This window comes from Lathamus discolor, assembly GCF_037157495.1.
Source record: "Lathamus discolor isolate bLatDis1 chromosome 2 unlocalized genomic scaffold, bLatDis1.hap1 SUPER_2_unloc_1, whole genome shotgun sequence".
NCBI classification, from domain to species: Eukaryota; Metazoa; Chordata; class Aves; order Psittaciformes; family Psittacidae; genus Lathamus; species Lathamus discolor.
In genome coordinates this window covers 515,423-543,359 of record NW_027069094.1, presented here as the reverse complement: position 1 = coordinate 543,359, position 27,937 = coordinate 515,423, and the positions used below count along the sequence as shown (strand labels likewise).

Below are 27,937 nucleotides of genomic sequence, written 5' to 3'. Positions count from 1 at the left end.
CCCATTTCCCTCCCCCGCTGGCCAGATCCGCGCGGGGGCACCGGGCAGGTGCGCGGCACCGTCCCCGTCCCCGTCGCTGCCCCTGCCCCTCTCCCCGTCCCCTGCCCCTGTCCCGGCCCCGGTGCTCGGGGCCCCCCCCGGGGGGTCGGGGCGGGGTGTCCCGGTACCGGGGCGGGGCGTGAGCGGCCGCACGTCCGGAGCGGGGCGGGACGGGGCCAGGAGCGGGAGCGGCGCTGTCAGACCGTGGCTCGGAGCGGAGCGGCTCCGTTCGGCTCGGCTCGGGATGGCGGTGGCGGATCCGGAGGCGCGTCTGTCGCAGGAGAAGGAGGAGGAGAGCGAGGAGGAGAGCGAGGTGCTGGAGGAGAGTCCCTGCGGCCGCTGGCACAAGCGCCGCGAGCAGGTTCGACCCGACGTGCCGCTGCTGCCGCTGCTGCCGGGGCCTGCGGGGCACCGAGCGCTGCCCCTCGCCGGGGACGGAGCCGCGGCTGGGGCCGGGGTTGGGGCTGGGACCGGGGCCGGGGCAATGGCCGCTGCCGGAGGCCGGTGCGGGGCTGCTGCTGCTGGAAGGGGTGGGGAGAGCCTCCGGGGGCGGCCCGTGGCGCGGCGTGACCGGTGCGGGAGCCTCGGTGCGGGGAACCGGGACTGATCGGGCTACGGTGCGGGATCCTGGTGTGGGGAGCCCGGTGCGGGAGCCGCGGTGCGGGGAACCGGGACTGACCGAGCCCCGGTGCGGGGGGAGCCGGTCCAGTCCGCGAGGAGCGGGGCAGTCCCGGGCGTGCGGAGGCCCCGGTACCCGCGGGACCAGCCGGTGCGCTGCCGGAGCCAGCGTGGAGCCGAATCCTGGCAGCTCCCGCGGGCCCGGCCCTGGCGCTGTGCGGGGTGGCAGTCGCAGGGCTCCGGGGCTGCAGAACCCGGTTCCTCTGCTCCAGACACGGCGTTTGGACCCTTTCAGTTTACCTTCCCAGCCCAGGGGCTGCAGCAGCCTGCCCAGAAGGGTTTTGCAGCATCCCACCATTGTCACCCCCTGACCTCCCTCCTCCAGACACGTACCCTGTATCAGTGCAATGTCCCTCACCCCCAAAAGCGGGACCAGTCTCCCCATCCCCGCCAGGGCACCCAGGAACAGGTACCAGTCAGCGGGTGAATCCTGACTGCAGGCAGGGGTGGGACAGTGCTGACAGACGCTGTCATCACCAGACATCACAGGCACTGTCAGCTCCTGAGAGGCAAAGGGGTCCATCCAAGGGCCCTTTATCTCCCACTGTCACCTGTTAATGACCAGAGTTCACAGGTCTGGCTGGAGGCTGCCCATGATTTAGGCTGTTTGCCCAGTCTGGCCTTTGCTGGGATCCCAATAACCTGTTAGAGAATTATAGAAGCTGCTCTCAGGTCTCCCCTTCAGGAGCCTTCTCTTCTCCAGGCTGCCCCAGCCCAGCTCTCTCAGCCTGGCTCCAGGGCAGAGCTGCTCCAGCCCTCGCAGCAGCTTTGTGGCCTCCTCTGGACTTGCTGCAGCAGCTCCATCTCCCTCTTGTGCTCTTGCCCCAGAACTGGACGCAGGAGGGGGGTTCTTCAGGGTGCAGCAGAGGGGCAGGATCCCCTCCCTGAGCTGCTGCTCACGCTCTGGAGGTGCAGCCCAGCACAGGGGGTTCTGGGCTCAAGCTGAAGGCGGGTCACGGGGAGCTTCTCCTCACCCAACACCCCAAGTCCTGCTCCTCAGGCTGCTCCAGCCCCTCTCTCCCATCCTGGGTCTGTGCTGGGGTTGCCCTGACCCAAGGGCAGGACCTTGCCCTTGGCCTGGTTGAACTCCAGGAGGTTCACGCCTCTCCAGCCTGTGCAGGTCCCTTTCATGGCTCAGGATCTGTAATGCTGCTGTGACAAAATGCACATGAGCTTGAACAAGGAAGTGGCAGCACTGCCTGAGTTGCAAAGTGAAGGAAGTTTTGTGTAAGAGGTTTATTTGTTACAAATTCGTGGATGCTTATGTACCAGGAAGGAAAACACCATTTGCTGTCCGTGAACTGCCTATAGGGACCTTGTCACACAGGGACTTAGCCTTTGTTTTCACACGACCCCACTTGTGCGTTACTACAGGTACAGACCCAGCAGCTAAATGGCGCTGTGATCTTAATGCTGGGCTGTGTCTGGTGGTGCCCACCAGAGGAGAAAACTTTTCCTTCCACAGATTCCTTTACCTGTTTATGATGCCCAAATTCATTGTGGATAATGGAGCTAGAGCGTGCCATGAGTTCAGGAAATCGCTGAATCCCAGACTGGTTTGGGTTGAAGGGACCTTAAAGCTCCTCCAGCTCCACCCCCTGCCCCGGGCAGGGACCCCTTCCACTGGAGCAGGGGGCTCCAAGCCCCTGTGTCCAACCTGGCCTTGAGCACTGCCAGGGATGGGGCAGCCACAGCTTCTCTGGGCACCCTGTGCCAACGCCTCAGCACCCTCACAGGGAAGAGCTTCTGCCTAAGAGCTCAGCTCAGCCTCCCCTCGGGCAGGTTCAAGCCATTCCCCTTGGCCTGTCCCTACAGGCCCTTGTCTAAAGCCCTTCTGCAGGTTTCCTGCAGCCCCTTTAGGCACTGGAGCTGCTCCAAGAGCTCCGCTTAAGGAGCCTTCTCTTCTGCAGGCAGAAGCAGCTGTGTTCTCTCAGCCTGGCTCCAGCCTTCAGAGCATAAAGCACTTCCAGCATCTCCACAACATATGTGGAGAAACAGCCACGTGAATCCTTTAGAGACCTTGTGTTCGGTGTCAGCACATACCCTCTTCTGCCTCTTCCATTCCTGTCCCTGCCATTAGTGTGGAAGTGGAGCAAAGGAATGCTGCTGCTGTCGACTTTTCCATGTAGGAAGATACATGTTTTACAGCGTGGGTTTGATGACTTCATTTATTTTTTCTACCCACCCTGTGGAGTACGAGTAGTAAGGAAGGAGAAACCTGGTTTACTGCTTGTGTTCAAGGTTTTACAACTTCCCTTGTGGAATACAGGCTCCTGAATGAACCCCAGCCCCTCGCTACTGAGATCGAGCTGGTTCTATCCGCGCGGCTTTGCTTTAGCAAACCCTTTATTAGGAAAAGGGACTGTTACGACTGGTGGATACTTGAGCCAGACTGCCTTTGGCATTCCCCAGGGCTCTTTCCTGTAGGAGCAGAGCCTGTACTTGCCGCAGCTCTCAGAATTGAAGTTTACAGTTGGTTTTCACTGGTATTAGTTCACTGCTCCCCCTTTGGTCACCTGCTTTGGTGAAGGGGTGAATGCCTGAGTGTGTACTGATGCAGAGCCCTTGAACAGAGCTTCAGCTTCTAAACCCAGCAGGATGAAAGAAGGTGAAAAGGGAAACGGTAACAGAAATACTGAAGCAGAATGTAAAGAAATTAAAGATATTAATTAAAGAACCTGCGGGGGGGGGGGGGGGGGGGGCGGTGTGGGGATTTGGAAGTGCTGCTACAGGTTCCCACTGGTCAGAACAAGAACCAAGAAATAACCTCAGCATCTGGCTGTGGGAGGTGCAGGATCCCTGGATTAGGCGCTGGCTGTGTTCAGGCTGCGTTCAGGGCACGGTGGGGCTGGGCAGCTCGGCCTGGAGGCTCTGGAAAGCAGCCCGCTATTTCATATTTGCCACCAGGGTTATTTTTAAAGGCTGCTTTGTTACCAGCCCTCCCGGGAGACCGGCTCCGGGCGCTGTGCTCAGGAGCTTTCCCAGCACACACAGGATCCGCGGAAGGAGCCGGCTCTTTCCCTTCGCTGAATCTGCTTTCCTCTGCCCCTTCCTGGGTTTCTGGCTTGGGTTTGCTGCTGTTTCAGTGCCCGGGATGCTGCTGTTTATCAACCTGCTGCTGAGCAGGCAGGTTCCTATGGAGAGGCTTCACTCCATGCTCCAAATGGGCTGTGAGGCCTCTCGCATGGTTCTGATGGAGGTTTTAGTTGCGAGAGCAGGACGAAATGCTCTCAAGTAAGGGGGCAAAACTCCCCATGGAGAAACGTTGCTGGAAGCAGGTAGCCAAGACCTTCTCAGGGTGTATGCTGTGGGTCTGGCACCAAATAAGACTTTGCATGTTGGGTTTAGTGTCCTCCGCATTAACCTTCCTGCTCATGTGGGCCATGAGCAGGGTTCGCTTTCTCTGTGCTGTGTTCTCTGTTTCAAGGATCCTTTAATCCTTTATGATCTTAACGGGTCACAACAATCCTCTGCCTTGTTCTGGCTGCTGGGGAGGGAGGAGCTGCGAGCCCAGAGGAAAGGTTAGTGCAGAAACGTGCCCTTTTTCAGGCACTGACATGCTCTTTTATTCCATTCATATTCTTCACAAGAATGCCTCGCTGTTCCCAGCTTCTGCACTTCTTAGTGAGCTCTAAGGTGCTGTATGAAGCTCCAGCTTCTCCACGTGTCCCAAATCCATGCAGCTCAGCAGCTCCCAGGCTGCTCCTTCTGTGCAACTTCCAAAATAGACTTGACAGAGAAGCATTGCAGTTGCCAGTATTTTCCATGATTTCTTCCCTTTCCTGTTTTTAACCATGATTTTGTTGCCCTTTCACTGGTTTTCCCATGCAGGCATTTTGGTTCACAGTGGCCAGATCTTGCCAGTGAGTCTTGCAGGTTTGTGCACCTTTTGCATCCCGTCTCATAGGATCCCAGACTGGTTTGTGTTGGAAGGGACCTTAAAGCTCCTGAAAAGCTCTCAGGTCTCCCCTTCCTGCAGCAGAGGGGCAGGATCCCCTCCCTGAGCTGCTGCTCACATTGTGGGGATGCAGCCCAGCACACGGGGGGGTTCTGGGCTCAAGCGCTCACTGAAGCTGGGTCCTGGGGAGCTTCTCCTCCTCCAGCACCTCAAGTCCTGCTCCTCAGGCTCCAGCCCCTCTCCCCAGCCGGGGTTTGTGCCTCAGCAATGCTCCAGTGCATCTCCGAGGTGCGTCCTGCTGGAGCTGGCCTGTGCTCAGCTCTTGGGCTCATGTGTCCTCCTTGGGCTGGGCAGTGCCTGGGGGTAAAGCAAACACCTCCCTGGGTCCGGCATGTTGCCAGCCCAGGTGTGTGTGACTGTACCCAGGACACACCACCCCTTGCATTGCCTGCGGGACACACCACCCCTTGCATTGCCTGAGGCGCACGGGGTGGCTCCTGGCTCTTATCTGGGCAGCGGAAAAATACTGTGGTGTCCCTTGTTCTCAGCAGGGGCAGGAGAACAGGGACCGCAGTGTTTGCTCTGGCAGCTGCCAGGCGAAAGGGAAGGGCAGCCCTGGGTATGGAATGGAAAGGGAGGATTCCAGCCCTGCCTCTCCTGGGCAGAGGGGACATGCTGGCTGGTGGATGTGCATCCGAGGAGGCCTGTCCAGGTCCTCTCCTGTCTGCAGGTTTTAGTGACCTACCTGTTGCTGCTGATGGGCAGGATCTGCTGAGGAGGGATAGAGGGAGTTCATGGAAGGGGGCTACATGAAGTGAGTGCTGGGCTGGGAGATCTCCTGCGATGCGAGCGCATCACCTCAACCTGCCTCACTCCATGTCAGAGTGCAGCAGAGCCCATGCCATCCCCTCCTGCCTCCGCGCCGCTGGCCAGGGCTCTCCCGCTCTGGATGAGCGATGAGAAGCTGGTTTTGTGCAGCGGGATCAAACCCTTCACTGGAATCAAAACGTTTCCATGTCATGCATTGCCTTCACCTGCCTGTTGTGAAACAGGGCCCCGCGGAGGGAGCAGGTCTGTCTGGCACCGCGGCCGCCTCCGCCGCGCTCACAGGTGCTGTAGGGTCGAGCTGGTGCTGTGGGCTATGGGCAGCAGGATGGGGGGGCTCCCCTAGCTGCTGCCAGAGCCCTGCTGTACCTGCCATGAGCTGCAGCCCGGCCAGGAGCAGGAGCAGGTTGTGCCGGAACCCTCGGGGCTGCTGTGCCGGGGGACAAGGGGGCTCTGCCCGGAGCTGCCTTGGGCTGTCCCTGTCCCTTGGCGGGCTGAAGGAGGCACTTTGCTCTTTCCTTGTACATGTTGTGAAAAGTTGTTTCCGTGTTGCAGCAGCCACCCCTGTGCTGGCAGGAGAGAGCTGGGGTGGTTCAGCTGGAGAGGAGAGACCCGAGAGCAGCTCCAGTGCCTAAAGGGGCTGCAGGGAGCCTGGAGAGGGGCTTGGGACAAGGGCCTGTAGGGACAGGCCAAGGGGAATGGCTTGAACCTGCCCGAGGGGAGACTGAGCTGAGCTCTTAGGCAGAAGCTCTTCCCTGGGAGGGTGCTGAGGCGCTGGCACAGGGTGCCCAGAGAAGCTGTGGCTGCCCCATCCCTGGCAGTGCTCAAGGCCAGGTTGGATGGGGCTTGGAGCCCCCTGCTCCAGTGGAAGGGGTCCCTGCCCGGGGCAGGGGCTGGAGCTGGAGAAGCTTTGAGGTCCTTCCAACCCAACCCCCCCCATAGTTCTATGTTAGCACAGGGTGGTGGCGAGAGGAGCACAGCCTCCTTCAGGGCAGGGACGCGTGGTTTGGAGCAGCAGAGGGGATCCTGGCTTTGGGCAGTGCCTGGAAGTGGAGTCCCTGCAGAGACAGAGACACTGCTGTCTCTGCTGCCTGCACACCTTGCTCTGTGAGGACAGTCTCTGCTGCCCAAGGCATGTCCTGTGCAGCACCTCAGTGCAGTCTGTAATCGGAACGCAAGCCCTGGAGAAGCCCAGACACAGCCTTTACTGTCACCCAACTCATGAGACACCGGAGCAGAGCCGGGATTTACTCTGTGAAACGCTCTCCCAGGCACGACGTGTTCCCTGCTCAGCCTTGTGACCCCACAAATCCTGCCAGTGCCCAGTGCCAAAGGGATAATGTGCCGGTGTCATGAGGAGTCAGGTGAACCGCGCACAGCGAGCATCACTGTGGGGCGCATTCACGGTGTGCCAAATGCCCGTGTGTGCTGGGCTGCGTCCCCACAGCGTGAGCAGCTCCTCGGGGAGGGGATTCTCCCCCTCTGCTCTGGTGAGGCTCCCCTGCAGTCCTTGCTTGGCTCCCCGTCGGGTGTCTCTGGCTTTGCCGCGTCTCCTGAATCACAGAATCCCAGAATCCCAAGGGTTGGAAGGGACCTCAAAAGATCATCTAGTCCAACCCCCCTGCAAGAGCAGGGTAACCTACAGTACATCACACAGGAACTTGTCCAGGCGGGCCTTGAATATCTCCAGTGTAGGAGACTCCACAACCCCCCTGGGCACCCTGTTCCAGTGCTCTGGCACTCTTACAGTAAAGAAGTTCTTCCTGATGTTAACGTGGAACTTCCTATGCTCCAGTTTACACCCATTGCCCCTCGTCCTATCACTGGATATCACTGAAAAAAGCCTAGCTCCATCATCCTGACACCTACCCTTTACATATTTGTAAACATTGATGAGGTCACCCCTCAGTCTCCTCTTCTCCAAGCTAAAGAGACCCAGCTCCCTCAGCCTCTCCTCATAAGGGAGATGTTCCACTCCCTTAAGCGGCGCCGGTTCTTCTGTCCTGACCCTGTGTCCCCAGGGCTGTGCGCAGCACCGGTGCGGTGACCAGGGATGAATCCACAGCCTGAGCAGGCCGCGGGTGCTCAGGGCGTGCTGCAGCCTGTGGTGCAGGTGCCCTGCGTGGGCTGCGTGTCCCCTTGTGCCCCTGCGCTGGTGGGAGCTGGGCAGTGGCTCAGGAACCGAACCCTGCCCTGCTCCCTTGTGGACAGGACACGTGCAGAGTGCTGACAGCTCCTTTGCTGCCGTGCCCGGTCCTGTGCCTGTGGTTCCCCAAACTTCATCTTTCCCTTGGTCCCTGGCTCAGCACCAGTCCAGAAAACCCCTGATGAGGTTTGGATCTCTTCCTTCCAGCCTCTGGATGCGCGGAAGCTCTGGGTCAGCTCCTGGTGTGTACTCCACCCTGGTCAAGAGTCTCCTGGTGGCCCTTCTGTGGTTCGGCAATACAGTCTTTTAGGCATGGTTATTATGGAGTCATGGAATGGTTTGGGTGGGAAGGGACCTTAAAGCTCCTCCAGCTCCAACCCCTGCCACGGGCAGGGACCCCTTCCACTGGAGCAGGGGGCTCCAAGCCCCTGTGTCCAACCTGGCCTTGAGCACTGCCAGGGATGGGGCAGCCACAGCTTCTCTGGGCACCCTGTGCCAGCGCCTCAGCACCCTCACAAGGAAGAGCTTCTGCCTAAGAGCTCAGCTCAGTCTCCCCTCGGGCAGGTTCAAGCCATTCCCCTTGGCCTGGCCCTACGGGCCCTTGTCCCAGGCCCCTGGGTTCAGGGTGTGAGATGGAAACTCACTGTTTCCCTCTCTTTGCATCTCACAGCCCTGTGTGGGCAAAGAGATGCTGCAGGAATGGGGTCTGAGGGTCAGTGTCCCCCTGCTCCGCTCCTGCCTGCCCTCTGCGCTGCCCTCCAGCCCCTGCCAAGAGGCAGAGGAGCTTTCTCTGTGCCTTTCCCTCCTTTTTGGGCGGCCTCCAGGTCAGCCATGCTCTGCGCAGCGAGGGGCCCGACCCGAACCCGGGGCTCCAGGCGGGGTCTGTGTTTGCTCAGGGGGGTCCCAGGGAGCCAGGGCTGGGGACGTGGCCCTGTGGCTGCTCAGCATTGCCGGGAAGGGCTGAGGCTCTGCCTGCCGGGCTGCCCTGGGGACCACGCGGTGAACTTCAGCCAAGTGTTAGGAACGGTTTGGGGCAGGAACCTGCAGGCAGGAACCGGCCTCCTCACGGCTTGGAGCCACGCTGGTGCTTCTCCTCTGAGAGGGGAGGAACGCATCCCTGCTGGGGATGAGGATGTGAGATGGCTGCTTGGGCACGGGAGGGTGCCTGGGTACGCTGCTTGGCCCCATGGGTGGCTGGGGGTCTGGATGGATTGGAGAGTGCTATGGAGCACGCAGGAGGGCAGCGGGATGCGAGATGGTGCCAGACGTGCTTGTCCTGAGTCCAGGGAGAAGAGAGGACCAAGGCACCGTGGCCTTGCCTCTTCCTGGTCTCCCAGAGTGACCGGAGGAGGGTGACAACCGCCTCGTCCTTATTTTCTCCTCCAGATCTTGAGTAGATGCTGGCGGCAGCACAAATGCCTGCCGAGTGCTCTCCATCCCATGCCTGCCTTGTCTGACAGCAGCTCTCCCCAGGCCCCAGAACAACACCATTAAGCCTTTTTCTGTGGAGTGTTTCAGTCCTGGTCGATGGGAGCGGTTCAAAAGGGAGCGATTGATTGTAAGCTGCAATCTGATCTTCTGTAAACCTTCTCCTCGTGTCCCCAGCGATCCCTCCAGGCTGCCTCAGCGCCTGCCAAGGGCTTTCTGGAAGCAAGGAGCTCTGGAGCTTTGCCTGTTCCACGTGGGGCCACCATTAGCAGCACACGGAGCTGCCGGGAACCCCTGAAAGGCCTGGGAGGACCAAGGTGACCTGTGGCCGGTTCCTTTTGTCCCCAGTCACCTCTGGGATTCTAATGCAGCATTTATTCATGCAGCCTCAGAGGTTGGTGTCACTTTTCTGGTCAGTGCAGCACAAGTCTGAGCACGTTCTTGTCTGCATGAGCAGGGAACGTTTCCTCTCCTGCAGCCTGCCTGAAGCTCCTCAACACACAGCAGAGCCTCCTGGATCCCAGCAGATCACTGCATCTGTAAGCACCGGAATGCGGCTTCAGGGTCAGAGAGGAGATGGTTCAGAGGTGGGAGGCTGCGGCAGGACAGCCCTGGCCTGTGCTGTGGGTCACAGGCAGGCAGATGGTCCCACTCGGCGTGGCTGTTGTTGCAGTGAGCACCCAGGCGCGGGGATGGGAGCACAGGGTGCGGCGGCCCCGCAGGCTGGGTCCTGCTGCGGATCTGCACGCAGGAGCACTGCGGCCCTGCAAGGAGGCAGGGGAGGAGCTGGCACCGGAGGTGTTGAGGCCAACTGTGCCTGCGCCAGGCACCAGTGACCTCTGTGCCGAGCTCTGGCTCCAGGGTGGCCTTGTGGCAACCCAAAGCTTCTTTGGGTCTGAGCTCTGAATTTGACTCCTTGGAACAGGGTGCCCAGAGAAGCTGTGGCTGCCCCATCCCTGGCAGTGCTCAAGGCCAGGTTGGACACAGGGGCTCGGAGCCCGCTGCTCCAGTGGAAGGGGTCCCTGCCTGTGACAGGGGTAGGAGCTGGAGGAGCTTTCAGTTCCCTTCCAACACAAACCAGTCTGCAGTTCTGTGGTTCTCAGCCCTGTGGCCAACCACTGCTTTCAGGACCGGGTGTTTCACCCGTCCGTGAGCTGATTTTCCCTGGGCATTCTGGGGAGAAGGGGGGCAGCAGCTCCACAGAGAGCTCTGAGACCAGCGGAGCCCCTTGGGGCAGCAGCGCTTGCTCCTCCTGCACCGGGAGAATGCCTCAACCTGGCCCCAGCTGCTGAGATCTCCTGCTCCCCCTGGCCCAGAGTCACAGAGCCAGAGAACCAGGGAATCACAGAATCAGGGAGGGTGGAAAAGCCTCTCACCCTCATCCAGTCCAACCCTTTCCAGCACTGCCAAGGCCACCACTAACCCATGGCACTGAGGTCTCGTTTCCATGGTGTGTGAGCACTCGCAGGGCCGGTGCCTGCAGCCCTGCCCTGGGCAGCCTGTTCCAATGCCTGAGCACCCTCTGGGGCAGGAATTGTTCCTCAGCTCCATCTGACTCTGCCCTGGGGCAGCTTGAGGCCGGTTCCTCTTGTCCCATCCCTTGTTCCTTGGGAGCAGAGCCCAGCCCCTCCTGGCTCCATCCTCCTGTCAGGCACTTGTAGGGAGTGATCAGGTCCCCCTGAGCCTTCTCTTCTCCATCTGAACCCCCCAGCTCCCTCAGCCCTTCCCCATCCCCGCTGTGCTCCAGGCCCTGCACCAACTCCATTCCCTTCTCTGGCCCCGCTCCAGCCCCTCAATGTCTCTCTTGCAGTGAGGGGCCCGGAGCTGAGCACAGGATCCGAGCTGCGGCCTCTCCAGTGCCCGGTGCAGGGGCACAATCCCTGCCCCGGCTCCGCTGCCGCCCTGGGGCTGGTACAGGCAGGATGTGGTGGCTTCTTGCCTGCCAGGGCACAGGCTGGGTCATGTCCATCAGTCAGCACCCCCAGCTCCCTTTCCATGGGGCACTTTCCAGCCCCTCCTGCCACAGCCCACGCCTGCTTCCACCGGCAGCACCAGCGCCTCGGGCATGGCCACGGGTTTCACTGCGGCCGAGCAGGGGCCGGGTGCCCCTGCGCTGTCCCGGGTCGCGCCGGGAGGCTGCTGGGCTGCGCTGCGCTGCGAGGAGCCGGCGGCAGGGCTGCGGCGCTGGCGCATCGCTGCGGGCCGTGCGGGGCTCCGTGCACTGCGCGGGGGGCTGTGAGCGCAGAGCAAGGGACAGAGGAGCTCTGTGTCCTGCAGCAGGGCCTGGCCGGCCTCGTCCCTCAGGTGCTGGGGACCTGCCCCAGCATCGGCAGCCCCATCCCAGCTGGGAAAAGGGGCTGGAAACGTCTGCCCAGGCTGCCGCTGGGGGGGACAGCCTCAGCCTGTCCCTGTCCCTGCGCCTGTAGGAGCAGGGGGAGTTGCAGTCACAGAACCCTGGAACTGCCAGGGCTGGGAGCAGCCTCTGGAGCTCCTCCACCGCCCCCGGCCAGGCAGGGCTACCCAGAGCAGGGCACACCGGAGCGGGTCCATGGTGGCCCTGGGATGGCTTCAGACCCTACCTCCAACCCCCGGGCAGCCTGTCCCAGGGCTCAGCCACACTCAACCTCAACCAGTTCTTGCTCATAGAATCACAGAACAGTCAGGGTTGGAAAGGACCTTAAGATCATCCAGTTCCAACCCCCCTGCCATGGGCAGGGACACCTCACACTAAACCATCCCACCCAAGGCTTCATCCAACCTAGCCTTGAACACTGCCAGGGATGGAGCATTCACAGCTTCCTTGGGCAACCTATTCCAGTGCCTCACCGCCCTTACAGGAGAGAATTTCCTCCTTAGATCCAATCTAAACTTCCCCTGTTTCAGTTTGAACCCGTTCCCCCTTGTCCTGTCACTATAGTCCCTGACGAAGAGTCCCTCCCCAGCATCCCTATAGGCCCCCTTCAGGTACTGGAAGCTGCTCTGAGGTCCCCACGCAGCCTTCTCTTCTCCAGGCTGAACAGCCCCAACTTCCTCAGCCTGTCTTCATACGGGAGGTGCTCCAGCCCCTGAGCATCCTCGTGGCCTCCTCTGGACTTGTTCCAGCAGTTCCATGTCCTTTTTATGTTGAGGACCCCAGAACTGCACACAATACTCCAGGTGAGGTCTCACAAGAGCAGAGCAGAGGGGCAGGATCACCTCCTTCGCCCTGCTGGTCACGCTCCTTTGGATGCAGCCCAGGATCCGGTTGGTTTCTGGGCCGCAAGCGCACACTGCAGCCGGCTCATGTTCAGTTTCTCATCGACCAGCACCCCCAAGTCCTTCTCTTTGGGCTGCTCTGAATCCCTTCTCTGCACAACCTGTAGCTGTGCTGGGATTGCTCCAACCCAGGTGCAGGACCCTGCACTTGTGGTTGAACTCCATAAGGTTGGCATCAGCCCACCTCACAAGCGTGTGCAGGTCCCTCTGGATGGCATTCCTTCCCTCCAGCGCATCAACCAGACCACACAGCTTGGTGTCATCGGCAAACTTGCTGAGGGCGCACTCAATCCCACTGTCCATGTCAGCGATGAAGATGTGAAACAAGACCAGTCCCAACTCGGATCCCTGAGGGACACCACTCGGTACTGGTCTCCAGCCGGACATTGAGCGATTGATCACAACTCTGTGTGCGGCCGTCCAGCCAGTTCTTTATCCACCGAGTGGTCTATCCATCAAATTGATGTCTCTCCAGTTTAGAGACAAGGATGTCATGCAGGACAGTGTCAAGGTAGATGATATCAACTGCTCTACCCTTGTCATGTTGAGGTGAAGCTTCTCGTGGGTCAGTTTCTTGCCATTGGCCCTCATCCTGTTGCTGGCACCACTGAGGAGAGTCTGGATGTAGCAGACACCAGTCCTGCGGTGTAGGACCCCTGGTCCTGGAGTGTCTCTGTGCTGCTGAGCTCCTGTCAGAAGCCTTTAGAGCAGGTTTGACCTAGGCTGGAGCTGGGACAGGGTGGTCCTTGATGGACCCAGCACAGGAACAGGGCTGCTACTGCTGTGTTTGTGCTGGATGTAGCCTGTGGAGGTGATGGCCATGGAGCTGCTCCCCTCAGGATCCTGGGACAGAGCCCAGGGCACATGGGCCGCTCCCTGTCTCCTCAGGATGTTTAAAGGGATGATGTTGTGGCTTTGGATCATCTGCACCTTCTACTTTGCTCTGTCCAACACGAGTGTGAGCACCAGCCATGGGTTTGAGTTGCCCCATCATGGCTGCTGGGAAGTGGGGTCCATGTGGGGTCCCCAGTGATGTGCAGGAGTGGGGCCAACAGGTCACTGCCACTGCTGGCTTCTCCCTGGGTGACAGGAGTCAAGAGGGCTGGAATGGGAAGTGCTCCACAGTGCTGGCTGTCTCTGGTGCCCTTGTGTCCTGAAGAAAGGGGGTCTGAGCTCCCCAGGGCAGGGAAGGAGGCAGCTCCTCCCCGGGTCCTGGCCAGGCCCTGCCATGGGCTGAAGTCCTCACCCGTGCCCATGCAGCGCGTTCCCCGGGGGGGCCGGGAGCTGCGGGCAGGGTTGTGGCAGTCTCCCACCTCCCTGTGCCCCGCAGGTGAACCAGGGGAACATGCCCGGCATCCAGAGCACCTTCTTGGCCATGGACACGGAGGAGGGCGTGGAGGTGGTGTGGAACGAGCTGCTCTTCACTGACAAGAAGGCCTTCAAAGCACACGAGGTGAGACATCCCCCCCCGGCAGGGCCTGTGCCCGCCTCCCTGCACCCACCCCGCGGAACCTGCCTGGGGGCAGTGCCAGGCACCCTGCTCCTGCCTTCCCCGGGCTTCCCTCCCAGAGACAGCTCCACGTGTCCTCCGTACCCCAAAGCCATGGGCACAGCCTCCTCTCCAGCCCAGGCTCCCTTGCTCTTGGAGGTATCCTGCACGTCCCAGGACCTGCCACCTTCCTTGTCCCTTCTCTGTCCGCAGGAGAAGATCAAGACCATGTTTGAGCAGCTGGTGCTTGTGGATCACCCCAACATTGTGAAGCTTCACAAGTACTGGCTGGATGTGAAAGACTCAAAGGCACGGGTAGGGAGGTCTGGGGGGGTTCCCCAGTGGGGGTGGGGGGGGTGTCAGCAGTTGGGATGGGGATCCCGGTTCTGCTCCTCACCCCACTCCACAGGACTCCCATCCTCCGGGACACTGCTGCTGGGCAGGAGGCTGGGAAGCTGATGCCTCTCTTCCCTGCCAGGTCATCTTCATCACAGAATACGTGTCCTCGGGGAGTCTGAAGCAGTTCCTGAAGAAAACCAAGAAGAACCACAAGGCCATGAACGCCAGGGTGAGTTCCTGGGGGCACACACGGGGTGTGGGCAGCTCTGTAGACGCAGGCAGAGGTTCTGTGATCTCTTGTAAGGCAGAACAAGTGTAAATGGTGCTCCCTGAGTTACACAGGCACTCTGCTGGAGGGAGGTGGCATCTTGGTGAGGGGTGGAGCAAGAGCAGAACTTCCCCAGGGCAGCCCAGAAGTGGATCCTGCTGCCGCAGTGATGCTTGTGCTCCTGGGGCTGCACCGTTCTTGGGGGGGCCAGCATCTCCAGCCCCCTCAGTGAAGGACAGTGGGTGTGTGGCTGGGTTACTGCTCGGGTTGAAGGGACAGGTTTCACCAGCAAACCCACCCAGTGTGGGTCTGACAGTGGGTTCAAGCAGGTCTCAGCTCAGGGACTGGTGACTGTTTGGGGGGCCGTTGCAAGCAAGCCCTGCCATGAAGTTTAGGCTCAGTGTCACACCAGTGCAGTCAGGCACCACCGCGGCTGCGTGCATGGACCTCACAACCACAATGGGCTTTGCCTCCTGTGTCCGTGCTCCCACCGGAGTTTGGTGGTTCAGGGGAGCTCTGTGGTGGGGATGGGCTCTCAGCTTTGATGGTGCTCTTTGAGCAGGGGCTGGGAAGGAGACTGTTGTCGTGTGCCTCATGTTTGGTACCAGTCTCCTCAGGGCTGGTGTAGGGCACATCTCCCCAGCCTCTGGTAGGCAGGTGGGAATGTCCTGCTCTGGCTCCTGCACTCTGAGGGGCATCTGGTCTGATGGAGGGCTCTGATCTCTGCTCTAGGCCTGGAAGCGCTGGTGCACCCAGATCCTGTCTGCTCTCAGGTAAGCTCTGGCATTGCCGTTGTCCTGCTTCCCACGGGGCTGGGCACTGGCCACGTCCTGAGGGCAGCTCTGTGTTTCTCAGCTTCCTGCACTCCTGTGAGCCGCCCATCATCCACGGCAACCTCACCAGCGACACCATCTTCATCCAGCACAACGGCCTCATAAAGATCGGCTCAGGTGGGACATTCCCGCAGCTCCGGGTGCTGAGGAGGGGTGGAGTCAGCAGGAGGAAGCTGTGAGATGCGGGAGGTGGGATGCAGGGAGATGTGCGGGAATGTGCTGGGGGGTTCCGGGAGGGCAGAGGAGGTGAGAGCTGCAGGGCTCCTTGGAGCATCATGCATGCGAAGCCTGGAGTTACCTTCTCTTCTCTTTGTGTCCTCTGCTCTGTCCCTTACCCACTCATCTGCTTCGGAATCGGCACTGACCCCAGTCTGGCACAGGGTGTTTGCCAATGGTGAGTGTCCCTCCATCACCTGCCCAGAACATTGGTCCCATCCCTGGGTCCATCTTCCTCCCGTGGGCTCTGCAGACGGGGAGCAGGGAACGTTTGTTCCTTGGGGAATTGTCCTGGGAGCAGAGGGGTCTCCTGGGGGAGTGAGTGTCCCAGCGTGGTCTGTGTGGGCAGGAGCAGTGGCCAGTTCTGGGCTCCTCAGCACAAGAAAGACAAGGAACCGCTGGCTATTGTCCAGTGCAGGGCCACAAGGATGCTCAGGGCTCTGGAGCATCTCTTCGGTGAGGAGAAGCTGCAGGAGCTGGGCCTGTTGGGCCTGGAGCAGGGCAGCCCGGGGGGGATCCATCAGTGCAGAGCAGGGTCTCCAAGGCGGGTGCAGGAGGATGGGGCCAGGGCCAGGACGAGGAGCAATGGCCAGAAACTGACCCCCGAGAGGCTTCACCTCCACGCGAGCAGGAGCTGGTTGAGGTCCAGGGTGGCTGAGCCCTGGGATGGGATTGGGGGGGTCTGGAGTCATCCCAGAGCCCCCATGGACCCGCTCCTGTGTGCCCTGCGCTGGGGGGCCCTGCCGGGGTGGGGGTGGGGATGGAGGAGCTCCAGAGGCCCCTTCCAGCCCTGATGATTCGGGAATTCCGGGAGCACAACCGGACTCCATCCCTGGTGCCCCGAGCACCCCCGCGCCCGCAGCCCTGCGGAGCCCCCGCAGCAGGGGGGTTGCTCAAGGTTTCTCCTCCCTGAGCAGCTCTCCCGGATGACCTGCGGAGCCCCATCAGGATCGAGAGGGAGGAGCTGCGCAACCTCCACTTCTTCCCCCCGGAATACGGCCGTGAGTGCAGCCCTGGGTGTGGGTGCAGGGGCTGGGTGCGGGGCTGGGTGCAGGGGCTGGGTGCAGGGGCTGGGTGCAGGGGCTGGGTGCAGGTCTGGGTGCAGGGGCTGGGTGCAGGGGCTGGGTGCAGGTCTGGGTGCAGGGTCTGGGTGCAGGGGCTGGGTGCAGGGGCTGGGTGCGGGGCTGGGTGCGGGGCTGGGGGCAGGGGCTGGGTGCAGGTCTGGGTGCGGGGTCTGGATGCAGGCTCTGGTGAGGGCTCTGGGTGCAGCTCTGGGTCTGGGTGCGAGTTGTGGTGCAGGGTCTGGGTGCAGGGTCTGGGTGTCCCTAAGATCCGGCCTGATGTGGTTCTGCCTTGGTTCTGCAGAAAAGACGGACGGGACGGCCGTGGACATCTTCTCCTTTGGGATGTGCGCACTGGAGGTACGGAGCAGGACCTGCTCTGCCTGGTCTGTAGGCCAGGAGTGAGGCAGCCTGGAGCTTCCCAAGGACTCTCAAACCTTGGTGTGAGCTGGGGACTCCTGGCAGCTGTGGAGACATCACTGCTGGGGTCAGCAGAACATGTTCTGTGGCTGTGGCCCCCCCTGCCCCGGGTGCAGCATGGGCTGAGCTCCGCTGGGCTCAGCTGGTGCCTCCTCTTCCTCCTCAGGCTGTGACAGCCCTGGGAAGGGGCAGGGGCAGGCTGTGCAGCTCCATAGAACCATGGAATGATTTGGGTTGGAAGAGACTTAAAGCTCATCCAGGTCCAACCCCTCCCATGGGCAGGGACCCCTTCCACTGGAGCAGGGGGCTCCAAGCCCCTGTGTCCAGCCTGGCCTTGAGCACTGCCAGGGATGGGGCAGCCACAGCTTCTCTGGGCACCCTGTGCCAGCGCCTCAGCACCCTCACAGGGAAGAGCTTCTGCCTAAGAGCTCAGCTCAGCCTCCCCTCGAGCAGGTTCAAGCCATTCCCCTTGGCCTGGCCCTACAGGCCCTTGTCCCAAGCCCCTCTCCAGGCTCCCTGCAGCCCCTTCAGGCCCTGGAGCTGCTCTCAGGTCTCCCCTTCAGGAGCCTTCTTCTCTCCAGGCTGCCCCCCCCAGCTCTCCCAGCCTGGCTCCAGAGCAGAGCTGCTCCAGCCCTCGCAGCAGCTCCGCGGCCTCCTCTGCCCTCTCTCCAGCAGCTCCACATCCCTCTCGTGTTGGGATCCCCGGGGCTGGCTGCAGGACACCCCCAGGGCAGGCCGTGGGCTGTTGGTGCTGTCTGCATTGTCCCCACTCTGCCCTGTGCCAGGGAGCAACCTGTGAGCAGGGACACAGTGGCCGGGGTGCGCTGGGGAGCCCAGCAGATCCAGAGCCCGGCCGGGCTGGGTCCTGTGAGGAGCTCCAGAGATGGCACCAGCTGGGGGATGTCCCTTTGGGAAGCTGTTCAGGACTGTCCCAGGGCTTGGCCAGGGGCAGACGCGGCTGCACTTGCTGCCTCCCCAGATGGCTGTGCTGGAGATCCAGACCAACGGGGACACACGGGTCTCGGAGGAGGCCATCATGAGGGCACGGCATTCCTTGGATGATCCCAACATGCGGGTGAGTGCAGAGGCTGAGCCTCAGGGACCTGCCTGTGGGTCAGGGATCCCTCCTGCAGGTGAATGTGCCCTTGTCTGCTATCTGGAATGTCGGGCACTGAATGTGTGCGTGTGGGTCAGGCTGTATGTGTGTGTGTGTGTGTGGGTCAGGCTGTATGTGTGTGTGTGTGTGTGTGGGTCAGGCTGTATGTGTGTGTGTGTGTGTGGGTCAGGCTGTATGTGTGTGTGTGTGTGGGTCAGGCTGTATGTGTGTGTGTGTGTGTGGGTCAGGCTGTATGTGTGTGTGTGGTCAGGTTCTGTGTGAGTGTGAGTCAGGCTGTATGTGTGGGTCAGGCTTTGTATGTGTGTGTGGTCAGGCTTGTGTGTGTGTGAGTCAGGCTGTATGTGTGAGTCAGGCTGTATGTGTGAGTCAGGCTGTGTGTGTGTGTGTGAGTCAGGCTGTATGTGTGTGTCAGGCTGTGTGTGTGTGTGTGAGTCAGGCTGTATGTGTGTGTCAGGCTCTGTGTGTGTGTGTGTCAGGCTGTATGTGTGTGTCAGGCTGTGTGTGTGTGTGTGAGTCAGGCTGTATGTGTGTGTCAGGCTGTGTGTGTGTGTGTGTCAGGCTGTGTGTGTGTGTGTGAGTCAGGCTGTATGTGTGTGTGTCAGGCTGTGTGTGTGTGGGGGGGGGGGGGGTCAGGTTGTGTTGGTTCCCATCCTGTCATCCTTCTTCTGGCCTTTCCTTGCTCTCTGTCTCTCCTGAGACAGAGGGGCCCCAGCCTGGAGCTTGCAGGAGGGGGCTGGCACTGGCAGCACTGGGAATGTCCTGATCTGCCTCAGTTTATGCCTTTGCTGTGACCTGCAGGAGTTCATCCTGTCATGCTTGACCCTCAACCCAGACAAGCGACCAACCGCAAATAACCTGCTCTTCCACCGGGTGCTCTTTGAGGTCCATTCCCTCAAGCTACTGGCAGCTCATTGCTTCATCAACAACCAGTGTGAGTGATGCAGGGGCCCTCCCTGCCCCACAGAGCAGCTCTGGAACCCCCGTCTGACAGCCCCTCACTGCCTTTGCCCTAGACCTGATGCCAGAGAACGTGGTGGAGGAGAAGATAAAGGACCTGGACCTGAATATGGTGATGGCAGAGATCCGGAGAGAGGGTCGGCCTGGAGCGCAGTGGAGGTGAGGAGAGGGAAGTCAGAGCAGCCGTGGCGTGAGCCCGGGACTGGTGGTGCTGGTGGTGCTGGTGTGATGGCACAGGAATCCTTCCCACTGCTCTTTTCTCCTGCCTCCCCCATCACCTCCCGTCCTCTTTCCCTCCCAGGTACTCGGAGGTTTCCTTCCTTGAACTTGACAAGTTCCTAGAGGATGTCAGGTGGGTTGAAGGTGCTGCTGGGCCCCTGGGCCTGTGTCTGCCCACCTCTGATCCCCAGCAGGTCCCTGCCCGCAGCTCCCTGGGCAGCACAGAGCCAGGGTCCAGGTCTGACCCATCGGCCCGGCAGTGCTTGGTCGTGCTGATCCCCTCTGCGCTTCCCCTGGGACTGAGCAGACTTGGGCTGCAGCACAGGGTGAGGGAGCTCTGTGCCCTGCTCCCTGCCAGCTCTGCCACTCCATGGGTGCAGACCCCTGCTCTGGGCCATGGCATTCCACAGCTCACCTTTGAGAGGGCTCAGCTCTGTCCTCCCTCTGTGTCTGCACCAGGAATGGGATTTACCCCCTGATGAACTTCGCTGTTTCCAGACCCCATGCCCTCCCGCGTGCCCTCTCCCAGCCCCAGGAGGACCCTCAGAAAGCCAAGACTCCCACCCCAGAGCCCTTTGATGTGGAGACCAGGAAGGTAAGGTCAGATCCAGCTGGGGCTGGATTCTCCACTGGGACGACATGGACAGTCTCCACTCCTGAGCCTAGGGCAGGGATATCTCCCTTTAGCCACACACTGAACTCCAGCTGGGTGAGAGCTGTAGAGCTGTTCTCCTTGTGCTGGCTGCCCAGGACTGTGACATCCCTTTGGCTGCAGCCAGCAAGGTCCATTTTACCTAAGCCCTTCTGGAGCAGCCCCGTTGCCTCCAGTTCTTTGCTCTACCTTCCCTCCTCCCCAGGAGCCCCGTGGCACAGGGTACTATGTGCTTTGGTCACTGCAAGTGGGTTTATGGGCCCCGAGGGGAGCAGGGGGGAGCCTGGCAGGGAAGGACCAGCACAACATGTCCTGGTTTAACCAAGGCGGTGGCTGGGCCCAGGCAGCTGCTCCCTCACCCCACACTGGAACTGGGGAAGAGAACTGGAAAAGTGGGACAGTTGCGGGCTGGGATCAGGACTGTTCAATGGGCAGAGCAGGAGCTGCTGCGCGAGCAAAGGGAGACAAGGAATTCATCCAGCGCTTCCCATTGCAGCAGCTCAGCCACCCGAGGGCAGCCGGGCTCCACCACGTGTCACAGCGACACAAACACCATCACCCCAAACACCCCCCTTCCTTCTCCCATTGTTCCATACTGAGCATGATATCCCATGGTCTGGGATATCCCTGAGGTCAGTTTGGGTCAGCTGTGTCCCCTCCAACTCCTTGGGCACCCCCAGCCTGCTCACTGGGCGTTGGGAGGCAGAAAAGGCCTTGGTTCTGTGTAAGCTCTGCTCAGCAATAAGGAAGACATCTCTGTGTCCAGCACAGTTCCAAAACACAGCCCCATCCTAGCTATTGTGAAGAGAATGAGCTCCATCCCAGCCCAAACCTGTGAGGGTGCTGAGCAGGAGTGAAGCCATCCAGCACCACGGTGTAAGCCAGCACTGAGCAGTTCAGCGCTGCAGTGTAACCCCTCGTGGGTATGGGCACGCTGCTGGTTCACCCCCCAACACCTTCCCTTCCACAGGCAGAACAAGCCCAGTGCCCTCAGCCTCCTCTCAGAAGGCAGCAGTCCAGGCCAGGATCATTGTGATGGCCCTCCACTGAACATGAGCTTGTTGTCAATGTGCTGCTTGTTCTGGAGGCCCAGAATTGGATGCAGTCCTTGATGGAATTTAGCAAGTGCTGAGGAGGGGAGTGATTACTTCCCTCAGCATCCTGGCTGTGCCCCAGGACACTGGTGACCGTCCCTGCTGCTGGGGCACACTGCAGCTCACATCCTGCCCACCATGACCCTGGAGCCTTTCCTGCAGCCAGGCCATCCCAGCCTGTGGCCTCGCCAGGGGCAGGACTTGGCACTTGCCCTTTGCTGAGGTGTGTATGGGGGACACGGTGGTTGGCACCATCCTCAGAGCAGAGCTCAGGCACTTCTGACAGTGGCTTCTGTCTCCTGGACTGTGCTGAGGGCTGAGGAGCTCCTTGGTCTGGGTGCACCTCCCTCACAAACCCATCTGGTACCTGGCATTCCCCATATGCGTATTTCCCTGTAGAATTCCTGTCATTCCTCATTGATCACCCGTGGAACTGCCTTCATGTTACCATGGGTGATACGGATGCGATTTGATACTCGCATTGGATTCATGTTAAAAATACTTTGTGGGGCTAAACCTGATTCTTGTTCCTGCATGATCCCGTGCAATGCCTCCCTCTAGGAAGCACATCAGTGCTGGGTTCTTCATCCCCATCCGAGAATCAGCATTCACAGCACTCAGCGAGTGCTTCACTCAGTCTGCTCAGGGCTTATTTTTAGCGAGCGCTGAGGGGATGAGTCAGACACGTGAGGGAAATGGAAACGTGAAGCTGCTGCGGTGCGTTTTCCCCTGCCTCTGCTTGTTCCAAGCTGCTTTTTCCCCTCCTGCCTCAAGGAAGGTTCTTGAGTCTATGGTCTGACCAAACGGTCACCTTGGTTTCACCTGCTTTGAGCTGGGACTGGTGACCCCAGGAGCACTGAGGTTCCATGTTACGAAAACCTGCTCATCCCAAAGGGGTGTAGCTGCAATGCAGATTCTGTCTGTCCTAAGAGGCACTGGAATATGGACGCTGGAGAGATCCAAGGGATTCTTTCTCAGTGGACCAGGGGCTCGGAGAGGTTATGGAAAAGGTATGAAAACCTTGGAGGTTTTCAAGCCCCAGCCAGGCAGAGCTCTGAAGTGGCTGGTATGAATTCGGTTTGTCTTGTTTTGAGCAGAAGCTGGGACTAGAGAAGTCCCTTCCCATCTAAATGATGCCTTGATCACAGGCATCAGTAGAGAGGTGAGGAGCAGGTGGCAGTGATGCACCCGACGTCCCCAGCTTTCTCTTTGGTGGTGTCTGCAAGGTGCTGCACACTCCAGTGTAGTTCAGTAGGTGAAGGAGCCTATGGCCAGACAGGCTGGTGTCACTCGGTGTAGGGACAGGGCACCCACCTTGGGCACAGGCTCTTCCTGGACACTGGATGGCCTGGAGATGGTCAGAAGACAGCAAGATTCCTGGCTGGGAGCTAATGCCCAGGGCTGTTTGTCACAGGGAGGAGCTGCAGTAGTGGGGCACTGGGCCAGAGGAAGGAGTAAGTGTGTAACTCCTGGAGGATTCTAAATGAAACCCTGTTAAACTCTGTGCAAAACAGGGCTGTTGATTCCTGGCTTTTTGGGCTCACCAATTCCATGCTCTCTCTGGCTTTCCTTTGCCAGACAACACAACTTCTCGTGTGAGCCATTTGCGTGGGAACTTGAAGCTGCTCCAGCTTGAAGCTGGCCTTGTTCATTCTTAGGAGCTAGAAGCTGATATAAATAAGATGCAACGTGGGGCTTCCCAGAGAAAATCCAAATTCATTGTAACAATATTCAATATTTTGGGTTTGCTTTTTTTGTCTGGTTTGAAGGTTGGGCATCTCCATAAGGCCATGAGCAAGGGCAATGTCAAACCCTAACCAAGAGTGGGCAGAGCTTTGGGGGGAAGCAGAAGAATTCCTCCTGGTGGTGAAGTCTCCCCGGAGCTCACACAGGCTCTCACCCGCCTCCATCAGCCGACACCACGGCTCGTGGCTGATCCTGGACTACCTCAACCCTCAGCTGCTCCCCCTGCATGGAGGAGGAGCAGCAGGAGGCCAGGCTGGAGGCTGGAACTGAAGGGTTGCAGCAGGAATGTGCAAATCGTGCTGGGAGAGCAGAAATGAAGCAGGTGGGGGCAGGTTGAGGGACCGTGTCCAAGCTGATGTGGATTTTGGCCTCTCCTAGGTGGTGCAAATGCAATGTAACATGGAGCTGAATGAAGACAAGACCCAGTGGCACGTAAGTATTCATCTCTTATTCCACATGAGGCCCTGGGGCAAGACCTGCTGCTCTCTACACCCACCTCTGGCATCTGAGAGGGGAAGGTTTGCTCTCAGCCAGCTCGCTGCAGCACCCACACATTATTTCTGTCCCTTTGCGATAAAAGCAGCCTGAAGAAGGCTGCAGCCACCAGCTCCCTCTGGCTGCAGGACGGGGAGACGGTGACATCTGTGCCTGGACACTTCTAACTCTGCTGCTCTCTAGTTCTGCCCTGACAGATGGGCTCTAACTGAAGAGAGAGCCTTCCTCTAAGACACGCACCCAACCTTTCCAAAGCCATGGCAGCGTGTTGGCAGTTCCGGCACCGCCTGCCCAGAGCCGCAGCAGCCTCAGCTGCTGAGGAGTCAGCCCCTTTCTCTGGTGTTAGTAAAGAGCTCTCTCTTCTTCCTGCAGCTCACTCTCCTGCTCATCCTGGAGGACAGACTGCATCGGCAGCTGAGCTACGACCTGCTGCCCAGTAGGTTTGCTTGCACGTGTGGATGCAGAAGCATTGCCTGGTGGCTGTGGTCAGGTTGTGGCAGACACAGCGTGTTTGCAGCCAGCTTGTCCTTCCCTGTGCTGGGAGAGCAGACTAAAGCCTTGTGTCTGCCCAGTACCAGTTTTTGTCCATTCACACCCTGAACTTACAGCCTCTGGATCATGTAATAACCTCCACTATACAGTGAAGGAGTGATTGGGAGCCCAAGAGGGGACCCTGTGCTTTACCCTGGGACCTGGGGTGGGATTACTGAGGCAGCTATGGTGAATCCTTCCCTCATTCCTAACATTGGTACTGGCCACACCACACCTCCCAAAGGAGAAAGTGAACTCTCCTCTGGGGAAAGGTGGTTCTCCTCAGGGTAGGTCCAGCACAGCAGGCTCCAGCCTGAAAGATGCAGGCGCCTTCTGGAAGCATGTGGCTGGAGTGGCTCCTTTGCCTTACAGCAAAACTAAAGCATAAAGCTTGGAAATGAATACTTGGGAGTTGCTGCTTCACTAGCCCCTCGTGTTTCACTGCCTGCAGGTAGTGGCTTCTTCATGCTGAACCAAAACAACCTAAAACCCCTCCAAAGTGACACATTGCCAAGTGCTCTGTATGACCTGGAACTGGATATCATTCCTGCCCAGAGCCTTGTTCGGAAGAGTGCACTACCCCAGGGTTACTTAGCAGTTACTCAGCCACCCACAAGTGCACAGTGTGTGCCCTGAAGGTGTCCCTGGGTTGGGATTGGGGCACTTTACTGCTAGAGGAGGAACTAAGAGATGCACGTTCATGTTCTCACCATTACTTGTCTCTGCAGCTGATAACTCCAAGGACTTGGCCACAGAGCTGGTGCATTATGGATTTATCCATGAGGTGAGCATCCGTTTCATTACTCATCTGTGGGGTATGCACCGTGCTACTGCAGTCCCCAGACCAGGGGACACGTCAGGCCTGTGAGGAGGAACTGCTCCCCCATTGCTCCTCCAGGCATTCCCCATGGAGAAGTGGCAGGGACCAGCTCCTTGCAGTGAGCTGACACTCCACACACACCCCCTCCCCGCCATGCTTCGCTCATGCCCAACTCCAGGTTGCTGTTCGGAGGGGCCATGTGGTGCAGGGCTATTTACACCAGCCTGGCAGTGATTGTGAAGGTGAGAACCAGAGAAGAGCCAAGGAAGGGAAGCTGAGGCCACCTCCCATCTCCTGGGGGAATTATCCTGGTGTTCTTAGCTCAGTTTGGGGCTTTCTGTCTCCCTGAGGGAGTTCAGGGCAGTCCAGGCATCGGGACCATCCAGAGCATGGAGAGAATGTCATTTTTGTACAAGTTAGTGCCTCTCTAGGCCAAGTTCTGGAGAATTCCTCATGCTGGATGCTGCCATTGGACACGGAAGGGTCAGCTTCCCCCAGTGAGGAGGTGTGTGAGCACACCTGCACTGACACACCGTGGGGCTTTCTCTGCAGGGCTCCCTGGTACTGCAGAATGTACCTCACACAGGTCCACGTTCCATCCACGTTCCATCCATTACCTTCTGTTTGCTTTCTCATAGGAGGTAACCCCGTTTAACACCCCTTCTACTCTCTGACCTGCTCCACAGGCACCAAGTACCTTTTCCTTTGGATGGTTTTAACTGATTTATACCTTGTCAATTACCTTGGAATTGTGCAGCTTGTGCCTGGCCTGAAGCACTTGGCTCTGGTTTCCCTGCGGCCATGGTTTCTCTAACAGCGGTCACCAGCAGCCTCCCAAATCTTGCTTTCAAAGTCCAGTCCTTTCCCTAAAGCAGCAGTGATGCCAAAAGGTGCTTCTGAGCAGCAAGTAAACGACTGCTTCTGCATTTGGCACTTGAGTGAGGTTGTTGGGTTTGCTCCTGGTGATTCCAAGCCCCTGTGTGACACGAGGGGAGCACTGGGGGTTTTGCATCCTTTACACATCACTGCGTATCTCAGGAATTCCTTTCTCAAGGAATGAACATTCTGATACATCAGAAGCCACCTGAGGGGTACAGAGAAGAGATTTCTGGGCAAAGTAGTTGCAAGCCCAACAACAAGTGAGTTTGTGTGTCTGTTGGCAATGAGGATACTACAAACCAGATGATCATAGAAAATAACTTTAGATGCAGCGTTCAGTTAAACTGAACTAAGCGAAAGAAGCTGGAGCTGTTCTGTTCCTTCAGAGAACAGCTGTTCTGTTCCTTCAGGCTCAGAGAACTCTCTACTTCTCTGCCTTTCTCTTGCACCCCCCAGAGAAAGGCTCCATTCTTGGCTGGCCATTTGGTACTATCCAGTAAACAGGATAATCACAGAATGGTTTGGGATGGAAAGGACCTTAAGACCATCCAGTTCCAACCCCCTGCCATGGGCAGGAGTGCCTCACACTAGACCATGTGACCCAAGGCTCTGTCCAGCCTGGCCTTGAACACTGTCAGGGATGAAGCATTTACCACTTCTCTGGGCACCCTGTGCCAGCGCCTCAGCACCCTCACAGGAAAGAACTTCCTTACCTCCAGCCTGTACTTCCCCTGTGTCAGTTTGAACCCATCACCCCTTGTCCTATCAGTACAGTCCCTGATGAGGAGTCCCTCTGTGGCACCCCTGTAGCCCCCCTCAGACAGTGGAAGCTGCTCTGAGGTCTCCATGCAGCTTCTCTTCTCCAGGCTAGCAACGATCCTTAGCAGTATGTTCCAGATGTGCTTCCAAGCTGTTCTCTTCCCATAGCAAGACTCGGATGTGAAGCTGGCAGCTTGGGATGGAATCACTTCAGGAAGATGTCCAGGGTAGCCGGGACACATGGATCTGCTGACATCCATGTCCTTTATTTCCTTTCCTTTAGGATGACTGTGAGAAGCTGGCAAACTTCCTGGAAAACGCCTTCCACAAGTACCGCTCTCCTCTGCTGTGAGGGGCCCTGGAGCAGGGCAGCGGGGCAGCGTGGGGCCCCTGGCCATCGGATGGACAAGGGGGCTGCTGCAGTCCCCGGGGTGTGCGCCTGAGCTGCCTGTGATCACAGCCAGTGGAGGAGTCACCAGCACACACCAAGTCACCCGTGCATCAGGAAAGCTCGGGACCAAGCAGGAATCATGGCCTGGTCCCCGCTCCTGAAGCAGCAAAGCCAAAGGGAGTTGTGAGGTGGGGGAGTCCCTTCCCGTTGCAAAACTGCTGCTAGAATCTCCCAAAGTGATCCATTGTCCTCTGGGAATGATAAGCTTTTGTTACTGCAGGTCTCAAAGCTATCTTCTTCCTCTTTGCTGGCTGGGAGCACTTGGAGAAGGGAGGAGAGGGACAGGCTTGGAAAGCTCAGGCACTGTTTTCCATCTGCTACATTCCATTCTTTATACCCAGCTTCTCCCAGTTTATTCAGGCTTTCCCAGCACTGTAATGCCTGGTCAGAAGAACTGCAGACCTTGGTGTAAGCCAAAGAGAGGACTTTGTGAGCTGGACTTGAGCTGGCATGCGAAGAAGGTCCAGAAATCCAAACCCATCAGTTGGATCAGCAGAAGCCTCACTGGTGCTGAACATAACCTTTGTCATTCCCCAGTTTGTCTTATGGCCTTCCAAAGTCTCATGGCACCTTAAGGGGAAAAACCCTGATGGCTCTTCCTTCCCTGTTTCTCCTGTGGTGGTTGGAACTTCAGTCATTAGCCTGGAGAAAGGGGCAACCACCTCAGGTGCTGCACACAGCAGATTCAGTTGGTGATTTGTGTTGCAAAAGCCATGCAGTGCTGCTCCATCGCTCTACGCTGCTCACGCTGTGCTGTGTGAAACCAGCTCTGTCCTGTTGCGGGTGTTGTGCCTGTGCTGGTGCTGTGCCCATGCCAGTGCTGTGCCTGTGCTGGTGTTGTGTCTGTGCCGGTGTTGTGCCCATGCGGGTGTTGTGCTCATGCTGGTGCTGTGCCTGTGCGGGTGTTGTGCCCCTGCTGGTGCTGTGGCTGTGCCAGTGCTGTGCCTTTGCTGGTGTTGTGCAGATGCTGGTGCTGTGCCCATGTGGGTGCTGTGCCCGTGCAGGTGCTGTGCTGGTGCTGTGCCCACACCAGTGCTGTGCCTGTGCTGGTACTGTGCCTGTGTCAGTGCTGTGCCTGTGCTGGTGTTGTGCCCATGCCGGTGCTGTGCCTGTGCTGGTGTTGTGCCCCTGCAGGTGCTGTGCCCGTGCCGAGTCTGCCCTGCGCTACGCTGCCTGCACTTTGTGGTGTGGCACCAGCTCTGTGGGCTGGCTCTGCTGTGCCAGGACATGATGCTGAGCTGCTGACCCTTGCTGTGCTGTGCCACCATCACAAGCTGACAAATCAATAAAGCCTCAAAGCAGCTCATCAGAGCTCTCCAGCA

General features: G+C 59.0%; 1 protein-coding gene across 1 annotated transcript; it reads left to right on the top strand.

Moving 5' to 3' along the window:
* On the top strand, positions 1-27,937 carry NRBP2 (nuclear receptor binding protein 2). The gene is made up of 18 exons (XM_065664146.1): positions 1-400; positions 13,600-13,722; positions 13,972-14,073; positions 14,237-14,326; positions 15,098-15,138; positions 15,221-15,315; positions 15,569-15,592; positions 16,332-16,415; positions 16,780-16,835; positions 17,875-17,970; positions 18,811-18,943; positions 19,026-19,128; positions 19,271-19,321; positions 19,648-19,783; positions 23,059-23,112; positions 23,548-23,611; positions 24,435-24,490; positions 26,448-27,937. The coding sequence occupies exons 1-18, from the start codon at positions 284-286 to the stop codon at positions 26,514-26,516; spliced, it is 1,494 nt and encodes a 497-aa protein (XP_065520218.1). The 5' UTR covers positions 1-283; the 3' UTR covers positions 26,517-27,937.

Excerpts from the sequence above, each read along its gene's own strand:
- NRBP2 (XM_065664146.1), top strand. The coding sequence starts at position 284 with ATGGCGGTGGCGGATCCGGAGGCGCGTCTGTCGCAGGAGAAGGAGGAG. Across the intron at positions 14,074-14,236 it reads TGAAAGACTCAAAGGCACGG|GTCATCTTCATCACAGAATA; the intron begins GTAGGGAGGTCT and ends CTTCCCTGCCAG. Across the intron at positions 15,139-15,220 it reads CAGATCCTGTCTGCTCTCAG|CTTCCTGCACTCCTGTGAGC; the intron begins GTAAGCTCTGGC and ends TGTGTTTCTCAG.